The 9,632-nt window shown below is 41.5% G+C and overlaps 1 protein-coding gene across 1 annotated transcript in view; it reads right to left on the bottom strand.

The window, feature by feature from the left end:
* LOC310813623 (FERM and PDZ domain-containing protein 4-like) overlaps nucleotides 1–7,807 on the bottom strand; it is a gene marked incomplete at both ends in the record, with an annotated part of 24,008 nt that extends 16,201 nt beyond the window's left edge. Inside the window, one exon of the mRNA XM_083682682.1 lies at nucleotides 7,767–7,807. Within this exon, the coding sequence (XP_083538808.1) occupies nucleotides 7,767–7,807 (41 nt within the window). The remainder of the gene's footprint in view (nucleotides 1–7,766) is intronic.
* Nucleotides 7,808–9,632: the final 1,825 nt, after the last annotated feature.

The following is a 9,632-nucleotide window of genomic DNA, read 5'->3' as shown; positions in this document are numbered from 1 at the left end:
CCCGTTCTGAGATAACTTCATCTCATCAGAAAAGCACTTAAAGTGCTGCTGGGTACATTATTCTGCATGCATTCATATTCAATCATGGGTATGGCTGCTGAAAATAGCACCAGTATGCCATAGAGCAGAGCATTATGGAGAGGTTTCACTTTAAACAGGGGGTGCAATCTGATTTCTCTTCCCATTTAATGATGTGTTTGAGGGTTGTTACTGTTTCCACAAGTATAGATTTATCTGATTTACTGTACATTAACAAAGAGCACGTACCCCTGTCTGTATATTCAGAAGATATTCTCCAGAGTTGAGCTAATGTAGTATGTTACCATGCCGTATCTGATCCGAGTTCATCTCATCCATTGTTCACTTCTAATTGCATCCTCTTCGGGAATGGAATGTGTTTTAGAAAACCATCAACAAATAATTACCGACAAATATGGAAAAAATATCTATGTTTTGCAGTATTGCAGAACTAACAAATACTTCTTTGTGATTCCATCTTTTAATCCTTACTCTGTAGCCTACAGTACATTGATTGCATTCACAGCAGTGAGAAGGTTTTGGTGTCCTGAATAGTGTACAATAGTAGAACATAGTGTACACTTAGCCTGTTCCCTCAGTTGGAAACATGTTGGTGAACAGTAATGATGCCCATAATCATTTCCTGAATATCCCACATTTATAACTTCAGGCACCAGCCATGGATTTGACAATTCTCTGGAAGCTTAAGCTATGTATGAATGTAGCATTTTACTCACAGATTTAGATGATGTGCCTTCAAAATACCATTTTGAATCGACAAATAGTTGTAAGAAATCCATTCTCTTTCTTTCAACCAGACTCTTTCTCTCCCCTAATGGCACAGATATAGATATGTTGATCTTTGATTTCTTGTGTCTGTGCTCTTGAGGTACATTATGCTATTGAGCTAGAGAGATGTGGTAGAATAATACCCAAATGGGAAGTTAAGGAGGTTCACCCACTGGTGGACAGTGAAATCGAGCCGACACAACAGACATTAATAAATGATGTCTCCACTGTCACGTAGGACTGAGTAATGGAACGCCAAGTGGGTAACCCATGCTGCACAATTCATGAACAGGTTACCCAGGCCAGGAGTCAGGGGACCTGCTACTTCAGAACTTCTATTTGGTCCTGTTCAACAATACAGATCACACATGGACTGGGTCCCTTTTAAATATTTTGTTTTGAGAATAAGAATTTCTTGAGATTTCCCCTCGAAAAACAAAGAGGTCATTATGAATTTTTAAAGTATACTGTATATAGTATGACATGTCTGATACTCAATTAATAGTTTCAAATTAGTGTTGAAGAACTACCAACATTTCCATATTTCTGAAACAGAGCAACCCCATAGACAACAATACGATACTGAACAGAATTACAAATAATCCTGAGTACTATACATATACTGTAATTGACCAGAGAGAAACCATCTGAAAATAAAAGGATGGAAAATAATAACCAATGAAAGTATGGCTCTCCCGGGAGTGCCGTACCCTCTGTTGCTATGGCAATGAAGGTCAATGGAGTTCAGTCCTCTTAATAATCCAAGTCCAAACACAAAGATCACGACCTGACTGCATTTATTAGAGGGACTTAACACTTTACACATCCATTTTAATATCTTTTGTGAGGGAGGAAGCTGCTAAATGTGTTCAGTCTCAACGCATCATTTGTGACTTACATCATACTGTATGACAAATGATATACAAGGATCATCAAATGGTCTAGATTCTAGGTGGTCTGGGGCAATTTCTCAGTTAATTATAAAAATTGCATGATCAATCTGATCCTTTCCTTATCACGTACTAACTGTCACTCTCTCTCTCTCCTCTCTTTCCCTCTCTCTCCCTCTCTCTCTCTCTCCCTCTCTCTCTCTCTCCCTCTCTCTCTCTCTCCCTCGTCTCTCTTCAACTTACCATGGTGGTGAAAACACATCATAGTGCAGGTACAGTATGTCCAGCAGGCAGATTTGTTGCTAATGAATGATCTTACGTGGTCTTATAGGTGGCAGAGACTGCATCCTAACTGGAGTGCTCAAACACCCCAGCACTCTACTCTCTTTTAATAATTCACATGGACAATCTCCATGAGTGTGGGCTGCGTAGTGAAACTAAACCCAGACACTGGCACCAACTTTACTCCCATTACCAGTATTGAGGGTTAAGTAGCTGTCTGCCATTACGTATCTAAGAAAAACACTCCATATTTTACATAGTATTACAGTATAAATGGTATAACTTTTGATTGTACCTTGTGTGGTGCGTGAAGTGGTCCTTGATGGATATACTGTAGACTATTCTAGTATCATAGTACTATAACAAAGCTCAGTGGCCACCTGAGTGAAAGTTATTGCCCTTTTTCTAGGAATGCTGGCTGGCCACTCAAGTAGTTAGAAATCCTTTCGTAACAAAACTATGGTATCAATTCCCTTAGAAAAAGACAAAAAGACTCATTTTGGCTAAATGTTTCAGGTGTGTTGGGAATTCTTTCAGCTGTGCAGTGAACATGTTGCATAACTTTTTACTGTCTGCCACTCAATTATTGTTATGGTGTGTACAATGAAAAACTCACACCTGCTCTCAGTCCTCACTCTCGCCCTTTGCACAAGCAAACCCACTGACTCGCTCGCACGCACGCTCGCACGCACGCACGCACGCACAGACACACCAATCCTCATCCACATTAGTGCATACAGTAGGCCACTGTAGTATGCTGACCTCTGGGAGCTGTTCTTTCTGTCAGTGCTGAAATAAATGGAGCAAGTAGAAAATAAAGTGAGTGACAGCAGCTGTTACTATCTGATGTCCCCAGTCAAATACTGACCTAAACCATTGGTTCAAGTCAGAGGGAAAAGGATGAGCCCTATTTCAAATAGCATATTTAAAATGCATGGACAGTGTCCTTCAGACTCCTCCTCGTACTAATCAACACAGGCGTTAGTGAGGAGAATGTGACGTAATGTAAATTTGTTTGTATATCTAATCTGGACAAACAGCAGATGACCATCCCCAGGGAGGACCTTAGTGGAGTTTGAGAGTGCGGCAGGGAGGAGGCTCAGACACAGGGAGAGTCCATCTGAAAGTTCATACTCAAAAGCTCTCAGACAAGCTTTTTGTCTCTGGAGAATGTTGGTTGATAGGCCAAAAAACAAAAATGTCTGACCTCTGTTTGCCCTAGCGGTGCAGTCACAACAAACATCCTTTTGTTAACATGGAAGTAGCACTAATAGTGGCATTTGTCCCTTGTCATCCACAAAAGTGTTTTTGCCTTCAATGACGGAAACCTTGAGTGTTATTTCAAGGGAAAAGTAGGTGACATACACCTTCATACGTTGTAGTCAGATCCTGGCATATCATAGTGAGCATTTAGCAGGTCCATTTTGTGCACCAAGGCTACATCTCTCCTTGTTATTTTGGCATCTGAGGAAGCAACAAATTGGTGTAAACCACCTAAATCACACATGCAAATTGGCAGGAGTTCACAGACTAATTAACACACCTACTGTAACACAGCCAAGCACAGTTCCAGGAGTTGCCTCACATACATGAACAATAGTATTTATAGTAACAATGGTATCTACTGTGCATTGGATTCTGCCTCTGGGAAGGATTATCTATGAATTGTTTTGCCATTATTTCAAAGAGCTGAATATATAATTTCCATATTTGTCTTTGGAGGTGCTGATATTGTTGCCATGGGCAACTGAACTATCACAGGCAGCTCTCTACCATTTCTATATAGGAACATTTACTTGGTAGATAATCTCCCCTGAGTTGAGACAACAGCATTTGGGAATCAACCCACCCGCACAGATTTGGCTGCTGTTTGGTTTTGTGTGTGAGTGTGGTTGAAATCCTGCTGGCTCTGATCATAGTCTACCTGCTATACAGCAGGCGCCAGAACATCATCAAATAGCGATCTGCCATCTGGAGCCTGGGATCTTTGCTGCACCACTTCCAGGAAATGGCTGGGTGCTGCACCAATTATAATCCTATAACACCCACCAATCAACTAACCAACCAACCAACTAATCAATAACTTTCATTGCACCAGTCATTTGATAACAATTAAAATGAATTATCCCACTGCAATTTGAACTGGCTAGTTCGAAGCTACACTGATGACTTAAGATCCTGGGGGAGAAACACTTCAAAAGAGTGTGGAATATCATTGAAAACAAAGAAACAGACATGGACACACACAAAGAAACACACACAGACACACAAGCACACACGCTTGCAGCGTTTGCATACAGTATATACAGTATACCAAACCACTTATGGTACTCATGTGCTACTGTATACTCAGGAGGTTAATGGATGTATGTAACTGCATGATCCCTACAACTCCTATTGTTATTATCACCCAGAAAAATCTATGCTACATTCATAAAAATGAAATACCTTTCTATAAATAACTTACCGTAATATTGAAAGCCCTTGCCAGCTCCTTCCACCTCAATGTTCCAGGTCGGGTATTAAACAAACACAGTGATGAAATTGCTCCTTAGGCACTGAGCTAGTTTTGAGTTCTCATACACCTTATTGTACTATTCATTGCTTTTATGCATAAGCTCTAAAGGAAGAGAACACAACAAATGATTGCCTGAAACCTCTCAAGCCATTTCCGCTGAACTTGTCCCTAAGAGCATTTTGGTTTAAAAAAGCAGCCATGTTTTACAAATCTTCTGGCTTCTTGTACTCTAATAAACATTTAGGCTAATCAAATTGTGCCCAGTCCAGTGACCTTATGTTCATGGGCACTCTGAACAGCTAAAATAGGCCTGAGACACAAATTGATTTAATTAAATGTCACCAACGATTCATCAAATGTTGAAAACAAATGAGGGAATGACATACCAAATTAAAAGCATACTGTACAGTATCACATTTAAATTAACTTGTTTTATGCATAATTCAACAGTATGGTGTGTTGGGAGCTTTGGGCCACAGCTTTGGCCACTCTTAGAGGCTGAATTCCAATCTAGCTACAGTATACTCCCAGACTCCATTTTAGATGAAGCTGCTTTCAAAAACACAGGCATGGGGGAATCATGCATTAAACATGCCATTCCATACTTCCTCCCAAGTGCTTCTTTTTATATAACTTTTCATAAACCAAATGTTAGAGCTTTTACCATCCATCCATGCATGGCTGGCTCCTAGTAGCTTTGCATAACCGATAAGTGAGAAACTGTTTGGAGCCTTTGGTCCAATGTTGTGTGTGGTACTGAACCGTGACTTCCTAAGCTTGAATATTAATCTGTAAATACAAGGAATCAAGACTGCTTCAACCTTGTGTCGAGCTAGAAAGGAGTTCTAGAGTTTGGACCAAAAACTGTCGAAAACATGAACAATGAAATACAAGATCAGTTAACCATATTATCAGGCTGGTTGTCACAAGTTGACAAGTTGACAAAGCTTGTTTGACATCGACCGTTCACGGTTCACATACCAAATTATTTGGGAAATCTTCCATTTGATATGTGACAGAGTTGTGCATGACACAAGTGTAACAACCAGACTCGGTTTCCCCTACAACAAAGAGACGTCAGAAGCCAGATGCACTGTCGCTTGGCTTGTGAAACTCCCCAAGGAGCAACAGTATTATTGCTGCTCATGCACAACTAGATTGGCCTCCCTCCTTAACCCTACTATTACAGTACCGGTATGTAGGTAACACCATGATGTTACTGACAGACAAAATGATTATCTTTGAAAAAATGTCCTCCCTCATAATGGGTGATAAGTGCATGCTTTCAACGCAAACAACAAAAAACCCAACATTAACATTCATTAGATAGAGCGCCTGCACAATAAAATTGTGCCATTGAAGCAATGACAGAACATGACAAACTCTTCTATCTGATAGCTAAGACAACCAGAGGCGTTCTTAGGCATGAGGCAGAGCCAAACATTAAAGATATCTGTATTCTCCTGGGCCTTTGAAACACATACAGTGATCGCACTGTAAAATGTTCCATTTGCCTATGTAGAAGAGTCTCCTGTGGACTGCTATGCATGCTGGCAGCAGGGCTGTAACCATAGGGTCGAGTGTATGTGTCATTATTAACAGTGACAGGATGCTCTGATGTTTGTGCCCCTACAGGAGCCCAATAATAAACACTGCAATGGAAAGACCCACTGTGGAGCAACAGTGACATTATTAAAAGGAACAGGTCTGTCCTGCGTCATTCCAATGATGAATTCTTGTAGGAATTCTGTTTTCCAAAACATGTAGAACAGGCTACGTTGTTCAGAGTTATGTTCTACACAACATGGCAGAATATAAGCACGTCCAAATGGACTGACTCAACTCTAGTTACTTTAAATGGTATAATCAGAAGTCATCACCAGTGTGGACAGATAGGGAATATTCGCAAACCAATGTCATTTCCTTCATTTGTTTATTTCATTCTTTATAATGGAGAGATATTGACATATCTATGTGAATCATCCATCATAAGTGCAGAATAATTGAGGCACTTGATATCACAAGGGTAAGAGGAAAAGCATTGAATGAGAGCATTACGATGATATGTGATATCAGTTTAGATGTTTGGCGTCTATGATAAACGAATTTCACAGCCATATTCCTGCAGCGTTGCTGATGGGCCCAAATCCCTTAGGAGGATTACTGTGATTTAGATCAAGACAATCTGGTGCAAAAGGTGACTTTTCTGTCTGGAAAATGATTAATCTTACCCAGAACTTTTCTACACACCGGTTTCCCTCATCTCACCTCTCTTCTCATGTTATGCTGTAGCGGATTTTAATGGTATTCAAGCTCAAAACAGTTGTGTCCTGAATACCAAATGATTTTTGAGGATTTAGTATGAGGTTGAAATATCTTGTACCAACTTTTTCATATGCAGTAGTAGAGCCCGAAATCATGTCCTCCAGTTAATGACCACAGAGTTTGGCAACTCATCCTACTATATGATGGACTTAGAACCCCTAACAGTACATTGCAGTGTTGTCAGCTAGATGCTGTGTACAGTACAGTACGTACAGTGAGTAGGGGCTAGAAATGACACAACATCAGGAGGTGCTTGCCTTGCATGAAAACTAGGAAATCTTATATTGTATTGAGAAATTATTCAAAAAAAGTTGGTCCTGAGTCAAGCTACAACTAAACCAAATAAAACCTGTTTGTTATCTGGCCAGATTCACACAATTTACACCTGTCTCTCTTTCAGTCTTTTACAGTAATGATTAACTATTGTATAAACATTTACGTAGAAAGATCATGCGAATATTCAACTGAAAAATAACCACTATAAAATAATAACAAAAGTCAGCCAATCTAACATGTTCAGTCAAGTATTGCAACCCCGCTGATTCATGAGTGTGTGCTTAGTTGCAACAAAGTCAAAGGCTCTCTGTGTAATTCAAGATTTCAAAAAATGTGTAACCTACAGTACTGAGCACCTCATCAAGTTTAGGCGCATGGACCACTTCAGCCTCTGTTGCTAACTCCCCCATCCTCCCCTTCACCAAGTCTCCCCCTCCCTCGCTCCCCCATACATTACGATCTGACAACGCACAGACTCAATTGTCATGCTAATCCTTACAAGAAGTGCACTTTCTACATACATTACATTACACCAGCCCTTTACACCAGCTTGTTCCATGTATATCCTCCCTGTGTAAATCATGCCATAGGCTACAGGATGCAGCTCTTCTTACACAAATACCATGGAAGCAGACAACCACATTCCCAGCAGCATCCATCTGACTCACCCTGACAGCTTTGGCATCTTTACAAAGCTAAACACATCCATGTGTGCAGCAGTCTGAAATCAGGGCTACAAATCGACCATCGACTTCACTCCCGCTACATTGTTCCACCGTCTTTAGGGGTGGGGAATAAATAATTGAGGAAAGAAAAAAAAAAGCGGAGCTTCCACAAGTCAGGTGGACAGATTAGTCCTGTTGTCGGGGCTTCTGCATGGCTGAGTGATTGCTGTGTCCTCGCCTCAGCAGCACAAATCCACAGCCCCGTGGAAAAGGATCTGGCAGTGCAGCTTCCCCTTACCGGCTACATCCTTCAAAGCATGCCTCTGTCGGCTGCGCTAAGCCACCTTAATTTAATTTCCATCGCACTGGAATGATGTGCAGGGGCTGCACAGTAACAACAGATCTGAAGAGAGACAGAGAGAGTGAGACACAGGGGGAGAGTGAAAGAGAGAGAGAGGCAGAGTGAGGCAGAGTGAGTTAGAGAGAGAGAGAAAGCAAGAGAGAGAGTGAGCGAGAGAGAGAGAGAGAGTGGGGAGAGTGGACGTATAGGAGGAAGCTAGGGTTGTAGGGGCACACACATCACTGCTGATGGATGCAGCCAGCTCCTTTGAATTCCCCCTCTCCTCTGCAAAGGGCAGTCTCATCAATTCCCTGCATGTGTTGTGTTTTCAGACTGAAAGGAGAAGAGGAAGGAGGAGAATCCACAGAAGCATGGAGGGAGAGGGGAGGTGTGTCAGGGGCACAGTTGGGAGGAGAGAGAAGAGAGAGAGAGAGAGAGAGAGAGAGAGAGAGAGAGAGAGAGAGAGAGAGCGAGAGGGAGAGAGAGAGAGGGAGAGAGAGAGAGAGAAGAAGAGAGAGGGAGAGAGAGAGAGAGAGAAAGAGGGGGAGAGAGAGAGAGAGAGAGAGAGAGAGAGAGAGAGAGAGAGAGAGGGATGTACAATAGATGAGCCCCAAGGCCAAAAAAGGAGCAGAGGGAACAACCATAGGCAGGGGAGACGTTCTCTTCGGAAGCTGTACAGACAAGGTCTCCACCCCTCCGCTGACTGTGGAATGGCCTTGTGAGAGAATGCGCATGGACTGCATTGTTATTCTTATGAAGGCTTAATGGAGCCTCAATCAAAACATTCAAAACATTCACTCATTTCTTCAAAACCCTACCAGAGAGAGGTTGTATCCAGAGCAGTATTATGTGGACTATAACGAGACTTGAAGATGTGTAATTAATCAGTGTTGGGGAAAGAGAGAGGCTGTTGTGATTCATAGGCGTTGAACTAGTCATCTGCATGTTAACAGCATGCTTCAAGCAGGCACTTTGTCATTTTTTCTCTGCAGTATTTGTAATCTCAAATTCCATATTGCGTTGCCAGCGTTTTCTATACAGTAAGCTACATTAGCGTTTCCCAAAGCTGTTTCAAAGCAATTTAAAGTGGAAATGGATCATGCTGAACATTATTGTGTGAGAATATTAGAAAGAGGAAACAGTATATTTCATGACTAATACCATGAGCAAAAACGCACACTACAATAGCTTCAGAACACAGTGTAGCTAGTCTCCCACCCAAATGATGGATCACTACATGTCTCCGATCCAATTGAGGAAGAATCACCCCTCATTAATCAAAGGCTACAGATGAGGCACCACTGTCAAAAACCACAGAAAGCCAATTTAGATCATTATTCTCTCCTTGATCCATGGAGTCTGATACTAGGCTACTTCATGTGTCTCACACATTCTGGCAAAAGGGGCTTCCCACAGAACTAGACACAATCTATTCAGACACTCTTGCCTGTGATGTGACAACACACAACTCATTTTACATTTCTCATGGTTCAAGTCTTCTGTCATACCATCCACTATTCCTTTAACTT

Source organism: Argentina silus (genome assembly GCF_951799395.1).
Source record: "Argentina silus genome assembly, chromosome: 12".
Taxonomy (NCBI): domain Eukaryota; kingdom Metazoa; phylum Chordata; class Actinopteri; order Argentiniformes; family Argentinidae; genus Argentina; species Argentina silus.
Note: the sequence above shows the minus strand (reverse complement) of the source record. Positions and strands in the feature narration are given on the sequence as shown.